Genomic DNA, 27,889 nt, shown 5'->3' on the forward strand with positions numbered 1-27,889 from the left:
TCGTGCTCGGTGTTGCTGGCCCACGTACATCACGGTCCCCTCGGTGACGTCTGTGTCCCCTCTGCTACCAGTGGCCCCATGCCATATATATTCATGCCGGGCAAGATGGCGGCGATACGGACGATGTGTTATTGCCAGTGGACATAAACAGGCATTTTATTCAAAATAGAAAACCGAAGCAGATACATTTATACACTCGGTCGTATCGTGTGTGTATTTGCCGCGCAACGAGCACTGACGTATTTTTTTACTTAACGCGTTTAAACGTTTTTTTTCTTCCAAAATGTTCACGTTGTAGCTCGCTCGCTAACCGACCAGCTGGCTAACAGAGAGCAGTCACTAGCTAGCTAGGTATCTATCACAGCCAAGCCGCCGTGAAGTGTAGAATGGGAGAAAAGCTGGAGCTCAAGCTCAAATCGCCGGTTGGAGCAGAACCTGCTGGGTATCCGTGGCCACTACCAGTATACGTAAGTGTTAAACCTTTAAAGTCACCGGGTTACAGACTTAGATGTTTTCTTTATTTTTGTCTTTGTTAGCTAGCTCTTTGCTAACACTGGCTAGCTGGAGGAGCCGTAGCACGCTCGTCCGAGGAATCAGGTCATACTGGTCGGGATGGTGACAGACATGTTGTTATATCAGACAGCTACGATGATTGATAAGACATTTAGCATGTTTTTTTAACGTGTTATTAATTATTAGCCCCAAAACGGTGACATACAGACTGCGGTACATTTGAGCAGGGTAACGTGAGTAACGTTACAACTGAGCCAGACACCCAGTAAAAAGAAGGTGTTTTGAAATTGGAGCGACTGAAACAGACCTCCCTTCACATCCACTTTCATGTCAGGCTCACCGTAACTTTAGTTTATTTCGGCTTGGTCCGTTTATGTTCCAACACATGTAAGTGGACCAAGACATAAATAGGTTATAGCTGTTTTTCTATGCTCAGATCCACTGTTTGATACCAGTAACGTTAAACAATCACCCAGGGCACATCGCTTTCTGCAAGTCAATGGCCGAGTTGCATTCCTCGAGTTCTTTTTCTGTTTGGTTATCTGATGACATCCCTACGATTGAGACCAGCTGGCCGTGTTGGGTATTTTGAACTCCATACATCCATTTGTTGTCATTTCTCGAGGCAGTAATATAGTGATGCTTGCCAAGAAAGAGACTACTTCTCTCTTAGTAGTTATTTCCATGGCTGTAAGTAACACGTTGGTGGCCGATTGCACTTGTCTCATTAGAGAGTCAAAGAGAAACGGAAAAGGAAGCGGTTGCAAGATCTGTGGTCTTTTCAGAAGCCTATATAGTTAACTTAAACTGTGTATCTCATTTATAGTAATTGCGGTAAGACAGTAAGTGCTGACTTTGAATGAACGTTGAATCTTTCAGAATGTCAGAGTGGTGTCTTTTGGTACATCTCCTCACCGCCCACACTGCACCTAGTCTGGCAGTCTGGTTATTTCAGTTTCATCCTTTAGTGTGTTTATCCCATCATCACAAACTGAATGAGTTTCAAGTCACTGAGTCAGAATTACAAGTTGATGTAATCAGCCACTCCTCTCTGCTTTGGCTGACAGAGTTGACACTCCCTTTACACCAGGCCAGTGTCTGATAACACTCACAGTTCCTCCCTGCCGGATTTGTTGCCTCACCCATTTCCGCATTTTATAGTCCGCGAGGATAAACACAAGAACAAGCATGTCAGGAATTTATTCCGTTGACCTGCGTGATAGCTATTTATACAGGGACTAGCTGTCCTGCATTGAATTAGAAACAGCTGATGGTCCTGCATGTGGAGTCCTGCAATATGGTGCCTATTCATGCAGCGCTCTCCTCCTGTTTTCAAAGCGTAAAGACTTCCTCTTTCTTCTCCCTCCTCTCATGTCCATATGGTCAACTCGACAGGGAGGAGGATAGAAGAGACTGCTCCTATTCAGCAGTGCTATATTAATAGAATTCAAAAACACATGCCAGTATCTGTGCTCAAGTTTATTTTCCAAGTCACGTTTAATTATCAATTTTGTTTACCCTTGTTGAATTACTTATAGATGTATTCTTGACTCCCACAGAGCTGCTTAAACTTGCTTATCTCACCCACAGAGCATGGATACAGTGCTGTCTGTGTTTTGATAAACACAACATGGCTGTTGCACTATAAGGCGTGCAGATCTGGCATCCAGAATTAAGCCTATAAAATACTCTCTCTCTCTCTCTCTTTCTTTCTTTTTTTCCTTTGCTCTGTGTTTCTCCCCATCTCTCACTAAATCCCCACATCTGTGCATCTATAAATGTTTCCATATGAAGAGCACCTCTGTTGTGGTGCAGCTCTTTGTCCATCTGGTTCTGGGTGTGGGCACTAACCAGGCCTACAGTACATTGTAGTTAAAAGATACATTGCTGCTCAAGTACTGCTGAATATCTCTGCTCCTCACCTACTTCACCTGTTATTTACAAGGCTGCAATTACTGTTGTAAAGTCAATGGCATGTGAGCACAACTCTTAGGATTCAAGTTTTGTTGCAGCACTGAAATTTAAATACTAAAGGCAACACTCTCATATTTGCAGCCCTGCTATTGTGGTTATGGAAGTGACTTTAATGTAGAGTGTTTCTGTGTTGGATACAGGCAGCCAGACACTGCAGTTCAGCTGAATTGCAGACACTCAGTGTCATCAACATGTGACCTGATGTACTTGTCTGTCAAGATAAAATCACTGACCATGTTAAGACAGCTCCTCTGGATAGCAGTATGTTTGTTATAATCAGATACTGTACACAAGAATTGCTTGAAAATCTTCTTTGCCTAAAAGACAAGTTAGCACAAGTATCTTATTTTAGATACTGGTGCGCTGTAAGTTGCCCCCAAGTGCATTAGTTGTATTTCGTGTTTAGTAAGACTAGTAGAAGGGTGTAAGTGGCACGCCTGCCTTAGTCATTTGTTCTCGTGGGCTGCAGATATATACGTAGTGGAGCAGCGTGTGGTGTAAAACCCCTACACCCACAATGCGTCACACTGATGTTAGGAGAGATTGACTGAGGTGGTGTAGAGAGGAGTCGTCGTACATGCGTCAGTATACCCACAGTGAGGAGAGAGAGAGGAGGGTCTCCTGTTCTTTTTGTCAGACTCTCTCTTTCAGACTGTGTTTATTTTTAGCAGCAGCCCTGTGCTGGTGTTGCTGTGTGCCGTCTTTGTGTGAGCCGGTGACCTCCCCCCGTTCGACATCTCATTGGCTCACTCGCACATGCTCTTTTCATACACTCACTCACCTTGTATTCCTTCCCCGTTTAGTGGAACACAGTGTGTTAAATCTGTTGTGCTCATGTATGTTTGTATATTTTTTTTTTTAGCTCATGCTGTTTATTAGCAACACAGCTAGCTGTTAGCTTTATGATGCATAGCTGTAACCGGAACGCCGTGCTGACAAAAATAGCAGGAGATTTCCTGTGTTACCATGCATTTTTGAGTGTGTGTGTGTGCGCATGCATGTGTGAGCTTTGGCGGAAGTCTGTGTAGTAGTGGCGGGCAGTATTGAGCGGGAAGACGGGAGCTCCGGACTGTGAGCTGTTAGCTGCGGCTGCAGTGCCAGGCCTCAAACAGCTGACAAATACCAGGCTTCCCCACCTCTCAATGGCCCCCTCACTCTCCCCAGTTTCCAGATTTCTTCTCTGTTTCACTTTCTTTCCTTTTTACCCTCATATTTCTCCTCAGTTCGTAATTTCCCTCTTTTCCTTCCCTCCACCAGAGGCTCTCCTTGGCAATATTCTGGAGCAGGAGACCGAAAGTGGGTCAGTGGGTCAGCTGAGGCAACAGGCTCAGACTGGCTGCGCTCTGGGTGTAACTTGACTCCTGTTACTCCCACAGAGCTGCAGCAGCACACTCCAGATAAGATTACAAACTATAGGTTCTCTGCATGGGATCAATTTAATTAATCTTGTCTTGTTTTATTAAGCTTTGCTGTAGACTAAAGTGCTGTTTTTAACTGGATTACCTGGAATTGGCTTTCTCGGACATGGTTTGGAATACTCTCATTGAGCCAAATCGTTAACTGAACCAATTTTCTGAAGGAGGGTTTGAGTTACTCCAGATATCAGACTAATGCTGTCTGTCAGTAGAGATGCATGGATTATTTGGCAAATACGCGCTTTGAGACAGAGTAGAACTCATTCACAGGACACTCAATAATTCTTGTTTTAACCTCTTTCCAAAATTTACCATTTCATTAGAAAAAAAATGCAGTAGAGATTATTTCACTGCTGGGGTTCAAGCTCACATTATTGCCACAAATACTGACATTTCAGTATCACTTAAACATCTTTGATTTGTCTGTTTCTATTCTTCTGATTCCACCACATCATGGACTTTTTGTGTGTTTGTAAACTGACTCCATAATAACACATTAACTAGTCAAGATTTTTTTAATAAATTCAGGAATATCAGAGTCTGTGTCTACACGCCACTGCTTTGATACAGAGGTAGACAACTTTGTGAACGTGCAGGCTTATATAATAGACTGCTAAGGTAAAGAGAGATTGCTGCATTCAGAGTGCAGAGTATGTGTTGTAAACATTGACAGAGTTCCTGACTGGTCTAAACAGCATTCAGCGACATTGGAGCTTCCAGTTGTGTCTGCAGTGGCTATTGTCTGTCAGATGTCACTGCAATGAGAGGATGAATCAGACATAATAGTTGTTGAGGTCACTGCGCTGCGGTGTCATGAAGGCGTAATTAAGTTATTTCAGTGTGCCTGATCTTTTAATTAATGTATATTTTACATTCAACTCTGCTCACCAAATAATTACATGATACGCATAGCCAGGAAGTTGTTATTGAAATATTTTGGCTTATAATATAGGATTTCCTGCATTATCATATTAATTTCTTCTTATTTGGGAAATTTCCATAAGCTGTGATAGCAGTAGATGTCAAGATATCTTTGACACTACATTAGAATTTTAAAAGTGCTTGTAGTTTAAGTAAATGGTTGGTAAACTTAAATGACATACCTCCATATTGCAAAAATAATTGTGGAAATCTTTAGTAGATGCAGACAGAAGTGCATAGAGTTTCTTTATTATGCCACCTGGCTTGTAGAATGTATATTTGTCATCTGTTTTGGGCTTTCTACACTCAGTTGAAAGTTTATTAGGTATGCCTAGCTTAAACCACTGCTAGTAATAAAACAGTTTTGCAATAAATCCTACCATCATGAAGGCTATAATGTTTTATTGAGACTGTGTTTTGAGATGTGATGATTAAACTTTATGGAGGCTGTAGTTTGTGGTGCTGTTGAATTGAATGGGTCATACTGAGAGGAGGTTAACATTTTGTCCACCCCTCTCTGATTTCAGGATAAACATCACGATGCTGCTCATGAAATCATCGAGACCATTCGGTAAGCAACCTTTCCTCCCCCTGACACACCACCCACATCTACCCCCCCCACATTCACGCTGACAGTCAGTCACTGTGTCGGGTGTATGATCTGGTGACGCTTTCATGTGTGTGCTTTCTCTAGGTGGGTGTGTGAGGAGATCCCAGACCTCAAACTGGCAATGGAGAACTACGTACTCATCGACTACGACACCAAGAGGTGAAACAAGGGTCATGTCAAAATATGTTTGTGTCTGTGAAAATAACTAGAAAACATACTAAAAGGACTAAAAACATCATACAATGTCAACACTTTCATCCACGCAGGCTAACTGCTGATCTAACAGCCTGTTTGTATGTCTAAACTCAAGTCTTTGTTTTCTACTGTGTTTGGTTGGTTTTCTCAGGCCAAACATATAATTGAAATGTGTATGTGTCAGTAATAATTTCCCTTGAGTGCAATCTCTGTCACAGTTAACAGATCTTTGTAAGTATTTTCATAGGTGAAAAGTGTTCTTGTGAAGTCAGCTGGAAAATAGGCGTTGGACTGGGCAGTTCTTGTACAAAATGAGGGTATTGATTTTGTGTCTTGTTGTTCTCACAGCTTCGAGAGTATGCAGAGACTTTGTGACAAGTACAACAGGGCCATCGACAGCATTCACCAGCTGGTGAGTCCGTATATGTGCAGGCTTTCAGTGCTGTGTAGGTGAAGTGAATGTGAAAACATTAGTCATAAACGTGAACAACACTGTACTGTGAGTCTGTTCCTGTGTTCCTTTGAATCTGTGCCACGCGTGACCCAACGCTCTCTTACGAGACTAAGATCTATAATTAAGTATTTATGCTTCTAGTTATTGACCAAGATGTTTCATAAGCACAGTTGTTATCCAAAAACTTTTTTTTGAATGTGTATTCTTTGGTCCTTCTCTTTGAGAGGCCAGCACCGCTTAACTTAGGAACACATTGATGTATAGGGAAAAACAATATACCTCGATTTTGTGTGTGTGTGTGTGATTAAATATATGCAATCCCATTTTATAGTGGAAAGGGACCACCCAGCCCATGAAGCTGAACAAGCGCCCCTCCAATGGGCTGCTGAGACACATCCTACAGCAGGTGTACAACCACTCGGTGACCGACCCGGAGAAGCTGAACAACTACGAGCCCTTCTCCCCTGAGGTGTACGGAGAGACCTCTTTCGACCTTGTGTCTCAGATCATCGACGAGATGGAAATGATGGAAGATGACACCTTTGTTGACCTCGGCAGTGGTAAGTCTGCTGTTATTGTTTGGACATCCAGGTTTCAGAAAGAATTGATCCGACGTGGCTTTTACATTACCACCATTTCTGTCATATAAAACCAAATGCCACAGTAAAAAATAGGACAGACCTTTTAAATACATTGTTAATAGTTTACCAGTCGTACATGGAAGCAGTTAAAAAAAAGAAATAATGTTTTGATTTTTAAATTGAACAACATTGACAGCTAGGTGTCTTTTGTATGTTTGGCGTAAGACATGAACCTATTGTTTCTTGTTTGCAGGAGTGGGGCAGGTAGTGCTGCAGGTTGCAGCAGCAACCAACTGTAAACACTACTACGGTGTAGAGAAAGCAGACATTCCAGCTACCTATGCAGAGGTAACGACATAAATATCTCACAAGAGCAGAGGGGTAGGGATGTCACAGTACCATAAATTTAATAGTCGATACCAGTAGCAGTGAAATTCCACGATTGTTGATGCCCAATTGGAAGCCACAGTAAAAAACAAAACTATAAATCACATGCACTTCAACATACACTCCTTTTTAATAAAAACATTTGAACTTGAAAACTAAAAGGTGTGAAAGATGTCCAGGACAAGGTGACGTGATGTCAGTTTATTCATAAATGAGCAAGCTGTTGAAATTACAACCGCAATGCTCAATTAATTAATTAATTTATTTATTTTCATAAGTTTTTTTACAAACTCACAGGTGTGAAATGTTTAATGGTGACTGAATGATTTGAGATTTCTATGTTGAAAATCAGAAGTTATTGACCATTGAAATGGATTATATTGCACTTTCCGTTGCACTGCAAACTGCGTCGTTATCTTGCTGATTTTGAGGTGATTATAACTGAAACGTGTGCCTAACTGACACAGAGCTGTTGAAGATGACAGTCCGCAAATACGATAAATCGCCATCTTTTCAATTCAATTTAATTTATATAGCACCAATTGACCCTTCACTAAGCCACACCCTGAATACACAGCTGGCCAATCACAGCGCGGTATAGGACTCGCTCTAACTGAAGTTCAACATTTTCATGGATGCGCTCCATTGACTCTAATGTAAAAAGAGTCAATTTCTAGCTTTTTTTGGCTATATTATTCTAAGATATGGTCAAACGCTGTTCCTGGGGCACTTGTAATAATTACAGTCGTTGAAGTTGAAAGGAGAAGTACGATTTATTCTCTTTCCAAAACCTAAAGTAAATCAAAATGGATTTCCCGGTTCACGTTTCATTTTCTCATCTTTGCCCTTTAGCAACACACCAGAACGGAGCCCTGCACCCATGTGCCAAGGGGCTGTTCTTAGTCTAAATGAGTCCTGACTACAGTTAGTCTAACCAGCTGAGCGTTCGTTATCACAGTAAAAGATACAGGCTCTCAGCCAGAAACATGGCTTTCCTTAAGGCAAGAGCCAGAATTTCACTGAGGGGCTCTTGTTAACTCGCTAATCCTCCTTTTTGGAACACACGCATCCCGTACTGATTGTTGTAGTTTAAAATAACTTTTATTAAAATCATCATGTTTGGATATTAATATTCAAATTCAATCTTTCAGACCATGGATAAAGAGTTTAAAAAGTGGATGAAATGGTATGGGAAGAAACACGGGGAGTACACAGTAAGTTGACTCTTAGTGTGACATTTACTCACAAAATGTTAAATGTTGGGTGTTCTGCAGATCCACGTGTATTCAGGGTTTGTACTAGTCTGCTCGGTTTCTTTCAGCTGGAAAGAGGGGACTTTCTGTCAGAAGAATGGAAGGAAAGGATCGCCAACACAAGGTGGTATACCAAACCCAGCCACAGTAACAATTTCAATATTTTCTTCTATTAAGACCATTTATTAAGCTGAATTTATAGAAACTGCTGTAATGTAATGTAATACATGGTACATTATAGAAGAAAGGTTCAGTCCTGTGATAAATGCTACCCTTCAGAAACCTATTATGACTTGCTATTGTCACTGTTCAGTGACACAATGTGTAAGGAGCTTCATATAAAGGTTTAGACAGAAGAAAGTTAACAATTGAACATGTCCTCAGAATTTTGCTGAAACATGTTCATCTCTCAAAACTTGACTTTCAAGGTAAATCTTTTTTCTCTTTTTTTTTTTTACTGTGAACTGTAGATCTAAAATGTCTTTCTTTGTCTGTCTTCCAGTATTATTTTTGTGAATAACTTTGCCTTTGGTCCAGAGGTAGATCACCAGCTGAAGGAGCGCTTTGCTAACATGAAGGAAGGTTAGTATTTTGTAGACTAACCACTAAATTGTTTTTGTGATGACTACGTGTGAAATACTATGATTATAATTTATAGTTATTAGAAAGCTAACTGTGTAATGTCCACAAGCCTGTCACCTCAAATATTTCTAGTAAATTTTCATCAGTGTGCCATATGTCCATTGTCATTTTAAATGTGCTAATTGATTTTTATGGCAGAGCAGTTGGTTGATGAACCACAACAAATTGAGACAGGTGTAAACTGATCAAAAGTTGACAAATAAGGCTTTTAAATAGCCTTTCCTTGTGACAACAGACCTTTCTGTTGTCTCATTGGTGATCAAAATAACACTTGACCTCGCAGCTGCACTATGCTGCTTGACATAGTTTTGAATGTGTAACATAACAATATGATGAATGTGTTTATGGACTACCATTTCTAATTGAGGATTGTGTTTGACATTATGGTTGCTTTATGTAGTGAGCCATACGAGTATGTGTCGACTGTAGAGCATCATTTATCAAGGTTAATTTATTTATTGATTTTGTTAACAACTGTTTGTTGTTGTTTTTATTTTCCAGGTGGAAAAATTGTATCTTCCAAACCTTTTGCACCTTTAAATTTTAGAATAAACAGTCGAAACTTGAGTGGTAAGTACCACGATCAGTGAAAAGCAGATTTCAATGTGTCATGCTCTTGTATCTGACATGCAGTGCCATGTTTTCTTTTCTACCTGTCTTGCAGATATTGGCACAATAATGCGTGTGGTGGAGCTTTCTCCACTCAGGGGCTCCGTGTCCTGGACTGGAAAGCCAGTTTCCTACTACTTGCATACCATAGACCGTACCATAGTAAGTACTGGAGCTCTTGGAGGAAGACCCATTTGCAGAGACTAAAATTTCTATTAGAGGAGAGTTTTTCAAACCAATAAAACACTAAAATGACTGCTGAAGCAGCACAAACACATAAGCCATTAGAGACAAAGAGTAACCTAAACTCAAGAGATAGGCTGCCATAATAATTATAACAGCTGGTATTGTACTAATGAGTAGTCAGTCCCAAGAGTAAGCAGTCTGAGGAGAGAACACAGAGGGTTAAACAGAGTAACACAGGTGTATTAGATAACACTGATTTGTCTGTCACTTGAGTAATTGGTTACAGTAATCCCTGTTGACCAGTGGGAACCCCAGTGATAGAGCTGTGTTACCACCCAAAGTAAATGTCGCTGCTCTCTCCACACTCTTTTTGAATTTGTTGCATATTTGTTCGTTGTATGGTGAGTGATAGTAACTTCACAGAATGGAACAGTAGAAATAGTGTGCATGACCCAATCTGCATATGGCTATATTTTTTTGTACCTTTTTAGAGGATGGATTTTGATGGTTAAACAAGGGTAAGTGAGTCAAATCATCCTCAAAGAACCACAAGACTACAACCAATGGCCGGATGACCTCAGGCACGTAGGTTTTGTGCCTGCAGTAAAGCAAATGACTGGTCAGTAATCTGCATTTACCATATAATCCTAAAACATCACAGAAAGGGCTGGCGATGGAACAATGGATAAGACACATGCCTTTGGTGTGAGAGACCTGGGTTCAATTCCCCACTGTGACACATTGTGTCCCAGAGCAAGACACTTAATCCCTAGTTCCTCCAGAGGTGTGCGACCTCTGACATATATAGCAATTGTAAGTTGCTTTGGATAAAAGCGTCAGCGAAATGAATAAATGTAAATGTGGAAAGACAAATAAAACGAACCATTCTGCAATTTTGATAACCTTTTTAATGCTACAGTATTCGTGTTTAAATAGTTTAGAAACTTGCGATCTGAATTAATAATGTATCTGCTCAGATTTTTATTTGAGCTGGTGATGTCAGTCAGTTGAGTTTTACTTGTGGAAGAAAAAAGTAAAAACACTCATCATATTTCAAAAACACAGAGTGCCAAAATTAGCCATTAAATCCTGTTCATTGTTTGCTTTAGACATAATGTATATTGATTATTTAATGAAACAAGAAAGCATATGTTTTGTATAGTGTACAGGTTTTATAAAACGGCAATTGTATTCACAATAACAGTTCTGAAATTGGGTTAAAATAAAAAGTGTGAAATATTGGATTTTTAAAGTTGTTGTATACACCGTGATTATTTGAGCTTGGATGGTATTTAAACTCTTGTAAAAGCAATGAAAATAATATTCTTATATCCACATTTTCCTTTTTTCAGCTTGAAAACTATTTTGCTAGTCTCAAAAATCCTAAACTCAGGGTAAGTCATGTTCTTCTTCCTCACTGTACTATTTGACAGTGTCACTGTACTCACTATATTTTCTGTATCAAACGAGTTATTTGGTTCATTTTGTCATCAGGAGGAACAAGAGGCAGCTAGGCGACGTCAGCAGAAGGATACGAAGGACAGTAAAAGCAATAGCACCACGCCCACAAAACCTAAAGAACAAAACAAGGTAGCATGTGCACGGATTTACAAGACTTTATGTGGGAAGCAATTCCTTGGACCATTTAGCTGGGTACATTACCTTTTTGCTATATATTGTGTCTTGTGTCATTTTGTCCCGCGTATATACAAGACAGCAAGGCAAGCTCTCTGTGCTCTTTTGTATGAACATGTATGTGTGCATGCATATTGCAGCAGGACTCCTGTGGTGAGGAGGAGCGTCCTAGCTTGGTGACAGTGGTCAAGCCCCCAGCCAAACCCCGACGAACCCGACTCTTGTCCAAGGGTCGCAAGTTGAACAACAAGAAACGTGGTCGACCCAAGAAAGCCGCCCCGGCTGCTGAGAAGAAAAACAAGAAGAATCAGAGCGCTTTGGATTTGCTGCACGCCAAGACCCTTTCTGCGGCTCCCCCTCAGGGTCAGTGGACACACATACATATAAACACATGGAATATTGTAGATATTACCTTCAGGTTTTATAACTGTATGCATTAGCTTTTTCTGAATGGGAACTGGCAACCAGGCATGGAAAATCTTAAGCTGCCTCGTGTTACAGAAATGACTAATGTCTTCTTTACATCTAAACTCTAAACTGAAATCTCAGTGTAACATAGATATGCTTCTTGTGTGTACAGATGTGTACCGGCCACCTCAGACTCCCTTCTACCACCTACCTCCCAAGGTCCAGCACTATCCCTCTAGTCAACTGCTGCTGAGCCCGACTCCTCCTGGTCTGCAACAACTGTTAGGTGAGCTGGTTTGGTCTGGGAAGTGTGGTGTGATTTATTTATTTATTTTTTAAAGAGTTAATTTACACTGAACAAAACTGTAAACACAAGTTTTGTTTTTGCCCCCATTCATCATGAGCTGAACTCAAAGATCTAAAATCTCTATGGACACAAAAGGCCTATTTCTCTCAAATCTCTCAAAAGTCAGCACTCCTCCTTTGCCAAGATAATCCCTCCACCTCACAGGTGTGGCATATCAAGATGCTGATCAGATAGCATGGGTATTGCACATATGCACAAGTGTGCCTTAGGCTGTCCACAATAAAAGGCTACTTGAAAATGTGCAGTTCCATCACATAGCACAATGCCACAGATGTCGCAAATTTTGAGGGAGTTTGCAATTGGCATGCTGACTGCAGTAATGTCAATCAGAGCTGTTGCCCGTGAATGGAATGGTTATTTCTCTACATAAGCCATCAGGGAAGCTCATCTGCATGCTCGTCGTCCTCATCGGGGTCTCGACCTGACTGCAGTTCGTCGTTGTGACCGACTTGAGTGGGCAAATGCTCACAGTCCATGGTGTCTGGCACTTTGGAGAGGTGTTCTCTTCACGGTTGAATCCCGGTTTTCACTGTACAGGGCAGATGGCAGACAGCAACACCGGATACTGACTGGTTTCCGGACACCCGCAATACAGTGAAATAGCACATTTTCAAGTGGCCTTTTATTGTGGCAGATCTGATATTTTTATGACGGTGTGAACAGGCCAAATCACATGGAATCTGATCTTTTCCAGTTTGAAATTGGGCCACTAATCAAATACAATCTGATCTTTTTAAATGCGACCTGAGTCTGGAATTGATGCGACTTTGATGTCACTCTAGTCAGCTGTTGTCACAGTTCTGCTGTAGACGGAGCCGCGGTGAACGAAAAAGCTTCAAAAAAGCCAGTTTTTAACATGTGGCTCTCTTCCTCCTCTACCTTGCTGTCGTCTGCTCACAGATTCCCTGTCTTACACCTGAAATCCACTGGACCGCAAGCTCTCTTCTGATGATGTGCATGCTATTTGTCCGAGTGGACACAGTGGGGAGAGAGAGTGAGTGAGTTGTGGGGCAGTTGTGTTGTACAGCGCCAGAAAGCGTAATGAAACGAACAGAAAGTTGTGAAGCATCCATCCATCTTCATCCGCTTATCGCTTATTCGGGTCGCGGGGGCAGCAGCTCCAGCGGGGGACCCCAAACTTCTCTTTCCCGAGCCACATTAAACCAGCTCTGACTGGGGGATCCCGAGGCGTTCCCAGGCCAGTGTGGAGATATAATCTCTCCACCTAGTCCTGGGTCTTCCCCGAGGCCTCCTCCCAGTTGGATGTGCCTGGAACACCTCCCTAGGGAGGCGTCCGGGAGGCATCCTTACCAGATGCCCAAACCACCTCAACTGGCTCCTTTCAACACAAAGGAGCAGCGGCTCTACTCTGAGCTCCACGCGAATGGCCGAGCTTCTCACCCTATCTCTAAGGGAGACACTAGCCACCAGCCTGAGGAAACCCATTTCGGCCGCTTGTACCCGCAATCTGGTTCTTTCGGTCATGACCCAGCCTTCATGACCATAGGTGAGGGTAGGAACAAAAATTGACCGGTAGATCGAGAGCTTTGCCTTACGGCTCTGCTCTCTTTTCATCACAACGGTGTGGTAAAGCAAGTGCAATACCGCCCCCGCTGCTCCGATTCTCCGGTCAGTCTCCTGCTCCAATCTCCCCTCGCTTGTGAACAAGACCCCGAGGTACTTGAACTCCTTCACTTGGGGTAAGGACTCATTCCCTACCTGCAGCTGGCACTCCACCTGTTTCCTGCTGAGAACCATGGCCACGGATTTAGAGGTGCTAATCCTCATCCCAACCGCTTCGCACTCTGCTGCAAACCGATCCAGCGAGAGCTGAAGGTCACGGATCGATGATGCCATCAGTACCACATCATCCGCAAAAAGCAGTGACGAAAGTTGTGAACACTTGTCATAATTTGGGAGAAATGTGACCCATGAGAGGACCATGAAAAACGGGAGTCTCCCGTGAGCTAACCGGAGCTAACCTCTGTTGCTCCTCGTGTGACGTCATGTAATGTGAACTGTCAAACAAAAAAATCAGAATTCAGAAAGAAAATCGGAATTGAGCATTAAGGCCTGCAGTCTGAACGTAGCCTAATGCACACCTGTGCAATACCCATGCTGTCTGATCAGCATCTTGATATGCCACACCTGTGAGGTGGATGGATTATCTCTGCAAAGGAGAAGTGCTCACTAACACAGATTTTGACAGTTTATAATTTTGCTCAGTATAAAAAATAAAATATTTTCTGTGAAAAGAACATGTGGTATAAGACAGCATATCCATCCGTTTGGTGTCTGAGCTCCATTTTCCGAACAAACCTAACTAATAATATGTCTTCTGTTTTTGCTCCCTTCCTCCTGCTGTTTCCCAAACCTACATCTTTTCGCAGATAACATCAAAGTTCAATACCTCCAGTTTATGGCCCACATGAAGACTCCTCAGTACCGCTCCAACCTGCAGCAGCTTTTAGAGCAGGAGAAGGTAATAATTAATGCCATTACAGACTGCTACTGCTGCAAATTCCCTCTCTTTTTACTGCCATATCATGCCAACACATATTAAGTGGCATATATTCAAGCATGTCAACTACGTAAATATTTTATTTAAATTGTTATGATGTAACTGTCCTAATGTTTTGCACTTTTTTGTGACCTCTTATCTGTGTTCTTGTTTTCCTTTCTGTCTCTAGCAAAAACACAGGGACCTGTCCGGGCAGGCAGAGCAGCTCCACTCTGTTTGTCAGTCTCACAAGGACATGATCAAAGGTCTCTTTCAGACCAAACTAGATGAGGTGGGAACTGCTACTTTTGCTATTGCTCTCCATGTTACAGTAAAGAAAGCAATATATCCTTATTTCAAGTGTTCTTACCATTAGTGCTTACATTGAGTTACCCTGAATAATGTACGTCTCATGTGAAGATGAGTGTGGTTTTAGCAGAGAGTGGAACACTACTTAAAGCAAGGGAAAGCAAACTTTGGGTGTTTTCCTTCTGGGTTGTGTTGTACTTTGCAACTAACTAAGCTCCTCTGGTTGAAGCGTCTGTTGCACCTGAGACACATGTAGCATCGTGTAGTATGACACTGTTTGTGTGTGTGCGTTGTGGTCAGTTGGGAGTGAAGGCACTGACTGTGGAGGACCTGCTGCAGGCCCAGAAGGAGATATCAGCCCACAATCGCCAGCTGAAAGAGCAGACTAAGCAGCTTGAGAGAGACATGGCTTTGCTGAGAGACCACAGCCTGCTACTGGTGAGACCTCAGGCCCTGCTACTATGTTGTTGTAACCTCCACCCTGTTAACTACAGCATCATCCCCAGTGGTTTACACCTGTTATCATTCCTGCTGCGCTGTGTTGAAGTGCAAATTCAGGTCCAGTTTGTACTACATGTCTTTACACTTGGAGCCAATATTAAATTATATTTTGCTTATTTTGCTAGAGTGTTCTCCAAAAAAACAAATAGCAGCAAGTGTATGGTTGTTGTTTTCCAGCTGAAGTCTCGATGCGAGGAGCTAAAGCTAGATTGGGGCTCTTTGTGTCTGGAGAGTTTGCTGAAGGAGAAGCAGGCGCTACGCAGACAAATCTCTGAGAAACAGAGACACTGCTTGGAGCTGCAGGTACACAGTCCACCTTCTCAATTTGTTGTATTGATTTCCAAGTGCTTGTATCGTTCTCTTCCGCCTCTTGTGTACTCCTCCATACTTGCTGTGTACTCTGGCCTCTTGTTCCATCCAGCCGCCCCCTAACTCCACATGCTCTTCAGAGGGATATTCACAAGAATTAGCCATGTCACCTAAACTAGCTTTCAGGAAGAGTTGATGAATTGCTGTCACAAACATTTTGCTAGACATTTGTTGCAGAATGCCTGTTTTCTGGTGTAACGGCTCCCCCTGATGTCTGTTTTTAGATCAGCATCGTGGAGCTGGAGAAAAGTCAAAGGCAGCAGGAGCTGCTTCAGCTCAAATCCTACAGCCCCTGTGAGGGCTCCCCATACAGAAAGAGTCTGGAATCGCGCTCTTCCACAGACATGGACTCCACTAAGCTCGGCCTGTCCTCAGCCCCAGCTCTCAATGGTGTCACCCCAGAGCTTTCTCTCAATGGCACCAGCTCACCCTGCTTTGACCGGGCTAACACCAAGGGGGAGCTTATTTCTCGCTACCTGCCCATCTCGCCAGACCATGAAATTGTACCTTCCACCCCTGATGCCCGGCAGAGGCAGCAAAGTTCCTGCTATGCTCTTCCTGATTACACACGCTTCTCCCCTGCCAAGATTGCCTTGCGGAGGCATCTTAACCAGGACCCCACTGCCTCTGCTCACTTAAGAGGTCCAGGGCTGGCAACACACAGGTTGGTTGCCACTAAAAGCTCTCAGTTTTCAAAAATGAACCATTTCATTTTCAAAGTCTCCAAGTTTCTCCCTAAGGCAACAGACAGGGAACTAGTTGACGCTAAATTTGTTTTTTTTCAGGGAATTTTCTGGTGTTAACTCTCCGCTTGGAGCCAAGCAGAACTGCCCCTCTCCAAATGCATCTGATGCCCAGAATACTCTTAAAAGTTCTGAGAGGGTAAATGTAAATCTTTCTTTGCTGTCTCTGCGCTTGCACTGTTGATCTGTCTAGAAGCATACAGCTTTCTACCTTCCTTGCAGTATTCGGCACACTCTTTGCTCTCTCTCATAGGGTGGTAAGGAGAGGAGCCCATCTGTTCAGGGTGACAACAGCATTACGAGCCTTCCAATAAGTATCCCTCTGAGCACTGTCCACCCAAGCAAACTACCAGTCAGCATTCCTCTGGCCAGCGTGGTGCTGCCCAGTCGTGCCGAGAGACTGGTGAGCACATTCATGACACTACCTACATTACACTAACTGCATTAACAGCCTGCTCTGGATGTAATAAATGAAATGTTCACTTGCGAAGACTTAGATTAGTATGTAAGATGCACAGTTTAGAGTTGTTAAGTTTTAGTTTCACCTGGATAATTATAGATTTAAAGTTTAAACATTTTGTGATTTTTCATATTGTTTTTTCTGGACTTTACATTGTGAAATATTCTCTGTGTTCATAATTTCAGAGAAGTACTCCGAGTCCTGTGTCTCAGGCAGGTCAGACCAATGGTAAGGATTACCCGTCAACCACTTGTTCACATATTCTATTCACTGTTAACAGTGGAAACCACTTATAGTGATTACGGTACATGTGGATTAAAAAGCTTGGGACAGAATCATTCCTATGCAAATGCTGCTTTAAATATTTTGCTTATAGTAATCAAGTAGTCTGCTTACAGTGTTAATTTTGGTTGTTTCATATACTTGATAAAATTTAAACGTTGATTTTATTTTTGATTTATTTTTAACTTTACTCCCATGATACTTTGTCTCACGGTAACTCGCCTGCTTCCGGCTGGCTACCTGAGGTTGGTGCTGTGTGCACATAGAAATCATGATGGGTGGAAAAAAAAGTTATTTTCTCTAAGTTAAAAAATGGCAGCTAAACTTGGTGTTCCTCACGCTACCTTGTGTAGTCTATTCAAACAACAAGAAACAGTCATAGTGATGGAGACCAAAAACGAATTTGCACAGGGGAAACATCTATGGCTGTCAAGTGGAACGATTACACCCAGTCACATAATGCCCCCTTGAGTGGGCCTTTTAGTGAGGAGAAAGGTAGAAGAATTGGCAGTGAGCCTCGGAGAGGACAGTTTCAAAGTTTCCGTAGGCTGGTTTGAGCGATTTAGAAAGAGAGAGAACATTGTCTTTAAGTAATTGCACGGGGAGGATGCTGAGGCTCGCACAGTGACACACGATGAATGACATGAAGACCTAATCTTTCTTGTGGAGATGCTATTTTCATGCTTTGGGAGACATGGGCTGATGTGCGGGCCTCAATAATAAGAAATTGCTTGAGGAAAGGAGATCTGGTCATGTCTCCAGAGGAGGAACTGGAAACTCTTGATACACTTGCCAAGATCAGCACCAAAGAGTTTGAGCAGTGGATTGCAACTAATGACAGCACCCCTGTATCGAGGCCTGTTACTGATGAGGACAGCATCCCGGAGGTGAGAGAGCGCTTTGCCGGCAATGAGGAGGAGGAAGAGGAGGAAGAAGAGGAGTGCCGTCCCGGGCAAAGATGAGGAATGCAATCTGCACTTCAAAGACTCATCTGCTGTCGGTTTCAATAACTTTGACCTTTGTACTTTGCAAAAAAAGTGAACTTGATTTTGGACAGAACCATGATCCAGGCATCAATGGACAAGTTTGTGAAATGACTTTTCCAGGCATTGCAGAGCTGACACACAAAACAGAGGTAGCCTCTTTTTTTGTTTTTTTGATGTGATTGTTGAGAATTTGTTTTTTTTATTTTATGAATACGTTTGTTTTCAAACTCGTTCGGCATTGACAGCCTACAGTTTATTTTCAGGCTTGTTCCAAATTTTGAAATGCACAGAAACCACTGCCAAGCTGTGGCTTAGTAGCCTATTTGCACTACTGATATTACTGTGTTTGTAAACAGCAGTAAACCATATACAGTACTGTATAACCGTATAGTGTATTTAAATTGTGCACAGTACACTAATTTGAAAAGCGTTTGAAACGGCTGTACTGTATTTTGAAAGAGTCAATACACATCAGTAAATAGCGAAACTGACTGTTTCATTACTTTATATTCATGTAATAAATATACACATGTCAATTAGATGCTTATAGGGATCAATTTGACCCGGACAGACATGATCTCTGTAAGAGGTTTCCACTGAATGCTCTGTGGCTTATTTATGACTAATAAAGTGCATTAATAATGTTGTTTAATTTGATACTTGACTGTCTGCTCTTCCTGTGCACCCTTAACCATTAACTGTCTCTCTTTAGGATATTCATCCAGCTCAGGGCTGATGAATGGAGGTCCCCATCCTGAGGACCATAATGGTGCTTCTTCATCACCCCCTCCACACACCAACACACCTTTGATGGGACCAATGGGCCGAGGAGGTCCCATCCAGAGCCCCCCACTCAGCACTGGAGGGGTGCTCCAGTATGCAGATGGCCCCCCGCGGATTCTTCCAGAAGATGGACAGGATAACCAGGGCGGTGAATCCGACATGGAGCCCCAGGACACTGAACTACGGAGGAGAATCTTTTTCTCTTCTTCCTCCTCTTCGTCCTCGTCTTCCTCTTCGTCAGGCAGTGGAGGCAGCGCGGCCGGAGGATCACGCCTCCACCATCACACCGGCAACTCAGCCAAGCAGGGGTACCACAGTAACCATGGAAACCACCACCACCTGTCCCCCGGCACACAGCACACTCACACACCCACGCATACGTCGTCATCACACTCGTCTCACAGCCTCGGCGCTCAAGAGGGACGTAAGAGGGGGAGAAGGAAACGCAGCTCTGCAGTGGCTGTCACGGCCAGCAGTTCCCCAAAGAGGAGGTCATTCCCCGGGCTCAGCTCCAACAACCACTCCTCGGGTTCACCACTCAACATTAACTCCATGGTGAGTCAGTAAAAACAAGGAAGAGAGAAAACTGACAGGACCTCATATATCATATTGATTTTTAAGGTTCCATTTTTTTATTTATTTAATGTGATTTAATTAGGTCGTGCAACTTGTAAAAATATCCAGCATGTTTATCATTGGACTATCATTGAATATTAGATTGATGCTACCAATGATCTGAAGCAACATGTTTTAAAAAGGAAGAGGTGTCACCAGAGTTTTAAGTCCTTGGCCATGTACAGTATTTGAATTATTAGACCTTACGGGGACATCACAAGACCTGCTTTTATTACCTGGTCTCATCTGGGTGTCATTTGCATGTCTCCTTGTCCCAAACAGGTGAACAACATCAACCAGCCTCTGGAGATCTCTGCCATATCTTCCCCAGAGCAATCTAGTCGGAGCCCCACTGTGCCGGACCTGGACCAGCCTCCCATCTTAAAGAGAGAGCGCCCCCTGGAGCTCAATGGCACAGGCCGTTACTCCTCAGCCCCCAGCTCTGATGATGAGGATTCAGGATACCCTGCCGACAGCTCCAGTTCACGGTAATATAGTCATTGTAATATGAAGATGAGAGTAACAACAGAGTACCTGCTGAGCTCCTATTTGGTCTTCACTACAGCTGCAGGGCTTACTAACAAATTATAAGTATATAAAATAAGTATAGTATTTTCCTTGTTTTCTATTCTATTTTAATTCTAAAATATGACACCATGCCTTTTGATTGCCTCAGTTCTGTTGCAGATTTCACAGGACAGGCACACATTTCTGAGCCACATGTACAGCTGTGTTTGTGTGGTTATTATTTGTTGTTTTTCTTTAGTTTCTTTGTTAATTGTTCTTTTTCTCTAGAATTGAAAGGAAAATAGCTACGATATCCCTGGAGAGCAGAAACGGACCTGGTAGACTAGGGGATAGTGAAAGAGGTAAGAAAAGAAAATGTCACTTGTTAAAATAAAAACTTAATTTTGCACTTTAGCTGCTTAATCTCTGTTGTTTTTATTGTTTGTTTTTTACTAGGCAGGAAATCTGGTAGCAGCAGTGGTAACAGCACAGGTAGTGAAGCATCCTCTTCATCCTCCTTGTCATCTACCAGCAAGTGGAAAGCCACCTTTTCGCCCATTTCTGACCCCAAGCAACCCAACTCTGACCTGAGACAGGGGGGCTCTCCATTCGGCATGGGGGGTTCAGGCCGGGGTACAGACTCAGATTCTGACCACAAACAGCAGCATCAGCAGGTGAGGAGAGGGAGTGATGGAGAGTCGTCCAACTACATGAACCCCAAACCCTTCCTCAGTCAGGAGGCAGGGCCCCGGGGTGGAAGCAGCGGTGGTGGTGGAGGTGTCCAGGGAGGCTGTGGTTCAGACCAACGCCAGGCCCTCCAGAAGCAGAAGGCCCCTCGTGACTGGGAGCTGAAGACCAGCAGCAGCTTGGCCAGTCAGAACCTCTTCATATCTGCTGCTGCCAGCAGTGGAGGGGGTATCCTGAGTGGGAAGGTGGGAGGCAGTCCTGTAGCAGTTTCCTCGACCACGGGATCATCTGTGGGCCAGTACCTGGGGTCTCAGTTCCCACTCGGAGGGGCCTCAGTCTTACAGACCTTGTTTGGGGCCCAGACAGGCGGATCTACGGTGAGTGGGACCCCGCGGCTCGTCAACGGACACTCTGCCCTGGGAAGCTTCTCCACTGCTGGGCTGGCAGGGGGAGCGGCTGGAGGTGAGAAACAATAGTGACTTAACTGATCATGTAAAGTTTAACCTCAGTATCGTTGGTCAAGAGCGGGGTCATAGTCTTAGCTAGTGAGGAATAGTCCGAGGGAATTGGCCTGCTAATAGAGCCAGGTAAGTGGAGGTCCAACGCTGCTGTCTTTCTGTCTGCCTCACTGCCTCGCTTTGATGTGGTCTGGCTGCTTGAGTGCTGCAGTTGGAAACACCCTTGGAAAATGCTGCGTTTTAGCAGAATGAAAGCATAACAAAAATGTTGAAAATAGAAAAATTGGAACCATTGATTTGTCTTCAAATCTGTGATTGACCCTGAATTAATAACGTGTTTTATGTAACTATTACATCACTACATTGTCATTTTCTGTGGGTGTATCTGTACGTCAGAGTCATTTCACTTGGAAGCAGAAATCAACCCAGAAATCAATTCAGCTAAAATAAGTATGTTTTATGTTCCCGATCTTAAATTGGCCATTTGATTTGGTTAATAACAGTCACAGTGGACTGACTCTGTTTGCTTTCTGTGTGCTTGTCGAAGAGTCGCTTGGCGCTATTCACAACCTGGCTCAGCCCCTGCTTCTCTCTTTGTCCCCCTCTTTCTCGCTCTCTTCGCCACTTTTATCTGCTCCCTCTTCCCTCTGTCTCCACTCTCTCGCCCTCCCCCTCCCTTCATTTCTGCTGTATGATTTGCAGGTATATTTCACCACGTGGTTCCCACAGTGTCCTCCCATCAGTTTGGGGCGACGCTGCCCACCTCTGGAGGCCTCAGCTCTCTGCTCAGTCTCTCCTCCTCTTCCTCCACCTCCTCCCAAACGCAGCAGCACACCACTCCCCAACAAGCCTCCACGCGCCTGGCCTCCGTGTCCTCACCTCTCCCCCTCTCCCTCTCCCAGGCCCAGCACAGCCGCATCCAGTCGGTCCTGCACAGCCCCTCTCCTCCCATGCTCTCCCTGCCCCCTCCTCCGCCCCTGCACAGCATCCCCTCATCCTCGGCACCCGCGCACTCCGACGCCCCGCCTTCCTCTCGATCAGATTCCCTCCACTCCTCCCGTCTCTCCCACTCCTCCCTCCACCACCAGAGAGCACAGTCATCCCTCTCTCTCTCCATCTCCTCCACTGCCTCTGCTTCTGTCTCTGCTGTCGCCGCCACTGCTTCCCTCTCCTCTTCCTCTCTGTCAACTTCCTCCTCGTCCTCGCGTCCATTCGCAGTGCACTACTCCCCTCGGCTGCCCCCTCCACCACCGGCCAGCAGCTCAGGTGGTGGCGGGAGCATGTGGAGGACTCAGAGCATGCACGGTACCTACACCAGCTCCCAGCTCCCTGGCTCCCGACCTAGATAGGGTTTGGGGGGAGGGGGTTAGGGAAAAGGGGGAAGGATGGAGAGGGGAAGGGCAGAGAGTGGAAAGAGGGAGAGAATGAGAGTGAAAGACTGGTAGGGAGGACAAACAAAACAGGAGTCCTGTTTTTCCTGTGCTCCCACAAGCTGTTGTTCTGATTGAACAAGGTAAGTCGATTCTTTGGTGATAGATTTAAAGTATACAAACTGTGCTGGATTGTGAAAGCCACAGGATTTAATAGTGTTTTCACTCATTTGTTCATTGCTGTGTAGAATCTGTCAGCCATACACTCACTCATGATGTCTTTTTCTGTCTTCTTTGGCGTTTCAGGTAATTGACTAAAACTACCTCAACATAAAATAAACTATGCAAATGTCCAGGTGTGGATGAAGGCACTCTCCTCACTCTCTGGTGCTTCAAAATGTCTGCACTACCCAACCGCCTCCAAGAACGGCTTCTGTACTGGGATCACACATACACACTCACACATAGACGCACGCACGCACACACGCACACACAAACCACCACTATGGTCACATTGAGCAGAATTCATAGGGACTGGTCGTGTTTATGTGTGGGGTGTTGAATGTTTTCCTACATGGATATTTGTACTGGCTGCTGCCCAGCGCTGAATGAACTAATTAAGATACCTGGTTTAACATTAAGGTGCTCAGTAGTATGATAGTGTGTCATTTTATGTCATAGTCACTATTTTAGCAACTGGTGTTCGGCAAAATGATCGGTTTTCAATGATTTAATGTAACATTTAACAACAGATGGAAGCACACAGCCCACCTTTTTTGAGCTGAATCTCATGTGTCATGTCGAAAGTTTCACTTCATATGAGTGCATGGGCTCAACACACACACACACACAGACCAGTTTCACCGAACTCTGCTCAGATGTCATGCAGTTTTGCCTCTCTGCATGCGTGCTTTCTTGTCTCTGTTTTCTTCCTTCAGTGAAATTCAGTTTTTCTTGCAGAATGAGGAACTTTTGGTCAAACTGCACACTGGACCGTAAGATACAGTTACTCATGTAGCAGAAGATGTACAGGTCCTGGCTGGTTTGTTGACACCCCTTAAACTCTTGATTATGTTAAATGATTTATAACATTTTCATATTTAAAAAAAGTTAAAAATGTGGGTTTCTTACTGTTAAGTCCCTTTACATAAAAGTAAAGTGGTACAAAAATTGTATAATTATGTTCGGGCTGCCCGTTTTGGCACACAAAACTAATTTTTTCTGTCTTTGCCACTAACTGGAGCAAAATTAATTAAGTTCACGTGATTAAAATTGTTCTTCAGGTGTGGTTCAGTGTTTCTCTTCTGATATCAGCTATTTAACATATCAGTGAAAGTTGATTTACTTCTAAAAGGAGCTTTTTGGTATTTTGTGACAGTAATCAGGAATATTTAACATTCTATAAACCAATTTACTGAAGAATATGGAAGATTATCAGTGACTTGAAGTCTGAACACACAACAGTGTTCTGATTTCAGCCTCATTTTGACAATACTGTGATTTAGCAACATTTCAAGGGGTGCCAATAATGCAGAGCAGAGTACACTTTCCCCATGAATTTCCTTTAATGAGATGTAGACAAAGTCAGCCGCCCATTGTTGTCAAAGAGTTGTGGCCACTCTGTTAATGTTTAGTGAAGCTGAATCCAGGTGTAAAAGAATTCCAGTGAAACCACAGAAGAATCAGCCAATTTCTGTATTTATTAACATTTTCTTCTTCAGTCAATTTGGTAAATCACACTACTATGTGGGACCGCAGCAGAAATATTCTTAAAGCAGGAATTTTTAACTCTTCTTAAGCTAAAAATATTCATATTTATCTCTGCTGTTGGGAAATACAGGTTTAAGCAAATGTTTAGGACTCACATGTATGTGGACTTCAGTCATGCAAACACGCACACGTACACACACGTGCATGCAAATCCTCACACACTGAGAAAACACCCGTAACAACAACAACAAACTACTGGACTGTCTTCACACCTTTTTGTTTGCTTATTTGATTGTGGTTTTTTGTAAACAATGTTTGTACTGTGAATGTGATTCATTCTCCGACTGTATAGATGTGTATAATTTAGATTATTATATTTATGCTGTCAGTCTCTCTGTTTGCCTTGGTATTTGTATTTCTTTTAAATCCTGAAATGTGTTGACATCGTAGAATGCAATAGTGTGTGTACTTGACTCAGTCTGAAAACAATGGTGCTACATTTGGACTGTACCTGATCTTATTTATTCTATAGTGAAAACATCAAAAACAAATCCAATACTTGGTGCTGTACACAGGGACATTTGTAAAGCCTTTTCTTGGCATTTCTTTTCTCATATTTAATATGCTATCGTCTGGTCCTTTGAATGCCTAGTGTGCAACTGTAGACACCACCTGCAGATAAAACTACTCTGCAACAGCTGGCTCAGAGTCTGAGTAAACAGGTATGAGGACCTGTTCATGTTTCTCACGCCACAGTTTAAACAAGTCAGCCCGCTTTGCTCTCAAAAGCGAGCTGCTTATCTGTTAGTGAACAAGACACACTGTTTTTGTACATAACTCTTTGTTTTCCTTGTACATGTCTCTTCATCATAAACAGAAAGGTATATAAATATGTATCTATAAACAGTCTATATATGAGTATATATATATATCTATATATATATGTGAGTAAGGGTGTTTTGGTGCTGGCATTGTGACCTTAAACTCAGCCTGTCAAACAGGAGGCTTGAAGCCAAGGAGTGTCGAGCATCGCCACCACAGGATCTTAACATATGGTGCCTAACAACATGGTGGCACAACAGCACCTGAATCCCTGTGATATACACACACCACAGAACTAGAAACTCAAAAGCAGTGTGTATTTAACGCAGACAAACAAAGGTGCTGTGGCTTGAACACAACTAGATTCCAGCACTAGAACTGTCATCACTTTTATCAGATGTTTTCACATCTTTGTTTTTCCTTCTTTTTTTTTTTTTTTTTTTTTTGTTTTACCAACCCAGATTCTGCAGGAAAAATGGTGCTTCTGTTTCCAAACAATGGCAATTTAGATTTTACAAACTTTACTGGTGCATAGAAAACTACGTGTCAACCTCTTACACACACTGTCTGTCTTTAGATGTCTTACATGTCTTTGTCAAGGCCATGCCTTGAAATGTGAGCATATTGTGTAATTGCAAAGACATGCTGATGTAAAACACTTGTGTTAGGGTATGTACGCTCATCACTTGGTTGGGAGTGCGAGCAGCCAAGCTTCCCTTTTTCCTGATAGTGGGACTACACTTAAGCTCAGTTTGTGTGTGTGTGTGCGCGCGCACGCTTTTTTCCTCCACTTGCCAGCGCATATCTAAGGGAAGAGTAGACTAATAATCGAAGCTTTATTGTAAACTCCTGTCCTGTGCACTCACTCTGCAAACACAAATGTGTTTCTCACCTGAGAGTGTTTAAGTGAGAAGAAGAAAGTCATTTTAGGACATAATTAGAGACTGTAGTCCATTTGTTACCAGCACTGAGAGGTCTTTTGTAACTATTGTTGATGCTGTTTTGATTTTCTTATTCTTGGTGTTTGATACAATTGCAGTTACATGTTATGCTTTTAATTGTCTTCAGATTCTTGTCAGTTTTTAATACTACTAGTCAGACAGACAGCACGGTGCTCTCCTTCACTTAAAACAAGGAAATTGCAGCTATTGATAAATACTACTCTTCTCCTGTTGTGCTGCAGGGTTTTATGGTTTAATAATCTTCAACACGAGCTTGCCTGGCGGCTTTCTCATGGTCCAATCTAACATACGGATGTTTCTCTAACCTGGAGGGGCGGTGTGGTGTATGTGTAAGTGGGAATGGTTTGTGAGAATGGCAAAAGTTATATTCATTACATATTTTAAACCAGTTTTGTAGCTACTCGTACAATCAGTCAATGGGGTGAGGTGCTGTTATTCAAGTCCTTTGGTGTGTGCGCATGATTTGAATTAACGTTTCTATGCAGTTCTCCAGCAGGCTCCCATCCTGGTGCATTATTGTTAATCTGTGAGAGCTTTGCAGTCGAGGCTGTTTACTCTAAATCCTGCCAAAGGTCTAAACTCAGGAACTTCCCAGATTGCTTGAAATGATGTAAACAATTCTGCTTAAACTACTACATGTCACAAACCTATTCACCATCCTGTGGCATGATGAAGTCCCTCTCTAACCCAACTCAGGACCAGGACAACCTCTCAGTTAAGCATATTTCCAGGTAAAATTTGCCAGCCGTCTTGTCAGGTCTCCTCAGATTCATTCTCGCTGCCACATACATCCAGCCTCTCCAGTGAAATCCAGCTTTATAAAGCTTTATGAGTCGGTCTGATCTCGAGAAGCTGTGAAATGGCTACACCTTCAGCATCTTCCTCATCTCACAATTGCCTCTGTCTAGAATTGAGTCTCTAAGAAGGAGGTCCGCTGTCCTTTGTTGGGGGTTCTTCCCATTATCTGGGAGGTAAACTGACACTGGACACACGTGACCTACAGCAAGTGTATAGTGATCTCTGGTCGGTGAAGCCAGGGCAGGTTTGAGGTGCAATAACGGCAAACCTACTTTCCAAAAGGCCCTGGGTTTTCATGATAGAAATTGTCACTGTTTGATGTTGGTGCTTTTATCCTAAGATGTTATAATGAAACAAATGGAATTAATGTTTTTTTTTCTGCGTTTTATGATTATTAATAAAAAAAAGTTTCATAATATTTGAATTAATTTTATTGTGTGTAGTGGTGTTTGTATCTGATTGTATTCTGTTTTCCCTCAGGGAAGACTAGTAGATCATGCTAAAGTTTATGCTGCATAACTTTGACCAAATATGTGTTGTCTTATTTTGAAATGAACTAGTAAAATAAAAGGCCAGTGCTAAAAATAACATTTTGCATGGTTATCATAATGAGCCAACTGTATTTATAATAATAATAAGCTTTATTTATATAGCACTTATCAAACAGAGTACAAAGTGCTTCACAACAAATCACACTTAAAATGCAAAAACAAATAACCATGTGGGTAATAAGATACAGGGGGGTAAAATACAGAATATAAGAACAAAGATCACAGAGTATAACAAATATGTTCAGTAGGACATATGGAAGATGAGACAAGGAAACAAAGTGATAAGAACGATAGGGCAGGAATAGTAAAACGAGTGGCAGCTCAGA

At 42.8% G+C, this 27,889-nt stretch overlaps 1 protein-coding gene across 5 annotated transcripts; it reads left to right on the forward strand.

Annotated features, from left to right (window-relative positions):
- On the forward strand, positions 1 to 27,440 carry dot1l (DOT1-like histone H3K79 methyltransferase). 5 transcript variants are annotated; one of them, XR_005444113.1, is made up of 29 exons: positions 1 to 467; positions 5,351 to 5,394; positions 5,518 to 5,592; positions 5,977 to 6,040; positions 6,414 to 6,642; positions 6,917 to 7,011; positions 8,202 to 8,264; positions 8,372 to 8,427; positions 8,806 to 8,885; positions 9,447 to 9,515; positions 9,610 to 9,716; positions 11,093 to 11,134; positions 11,235 to 11,393; positions 11,516 to 11,738; positions 11,956 to 12,069; positions 14,541 to 14,632; positions 14,841 to 14,942; positions 15,260 to 15,397; positions 15,638 to 15,763; positions 16,054 to 16,493; positions 16,615 to 16,711; positions 16,826 to 16,975; positions 17,218 to 17,260; positions 19,013 to 19,638; positions 19,981 to 20,186; positions 20,494 to 20,567; positions 20,662 to 21,354; positions 22,053 to 22,863; positions 23,027 to 27,440. XR_005444113.1 is itself a non-coding variant. In XM_038716159.1 (28 exons), the coding sequence occupies exons 1-28, from the start codon at positions 387 to 389 to the stop codon at positions 22,697 to 22,699; spliced, it is 4,935 nt and encodes a 1,644-aa protein (XP_038572087.1). In that variant the 5' UTR covers positions 1 to 386; the 3' UTR covers positions 22,700 to 27,440. The 5 variants fall into 5 exon arrangements, 4 of the variants coding, with proteins under 4 accessions (XP_038572087.1, XP_038572088.1, XP_038572089.1 ...); XM_038716159.1 differs by having other exon boundaries at positions 22,053 to 27,440; XM_038716160.1 differs by lacking the exon at positions 23,027 to 27,440 and having other exon boundaries at positions 2 to 467; positions 11,235 to 11,330; positions 22,053 to 22,699.
- Positions 27,441 to 27,889: the final 449 nt, after the last annotated feature.

Source organism: Micropterus salmoides, unplaced genomic scaffold, assembly GCF_014851395.1.
Source record: "Micropterus salmoides isolate LMB-PRFRI ecotype aquatic unplaced genomic scaffold, ASM1485139v1 Ms_hic_scaffold_13, whole genome shotgun sequence".
Taxonomy (NCBI): domain Eukaryota; kingdom Metazoa; phylum Chordata; class Actinopteri; order Centrarchiformes; family Centrarchidae; genus Micropterus; species Micropterus salmoides.

What these genes read in the sequence shown, in the direction of transcription:
- dot1l (XM_038716159.1), top strand. Translation starts at nt 387, where the DNA reads ATGGGAGAAAAGCTGGAGCTCAAGCTCAAATCGCCGGTTGGAGCAGAA. An exon ending in TCGACAGCATTCACCAGCTG is followed by an intron (nt 6,041 to 6,413) that starts GTGAGTCCGTAT and finishes CCCATTTTATAG; the next exon opens with TGGAAAGGGACCACCCAGCC. An exon ending in CTTTGCTAACATGAAGGAAG is followed by an intron (nt 8,886 to 9,446) that starts GTTAGTATTTTG and finishes TTTATTTTCCAG; the next exon opens with GTGGAAAAATTGTATCTTCC.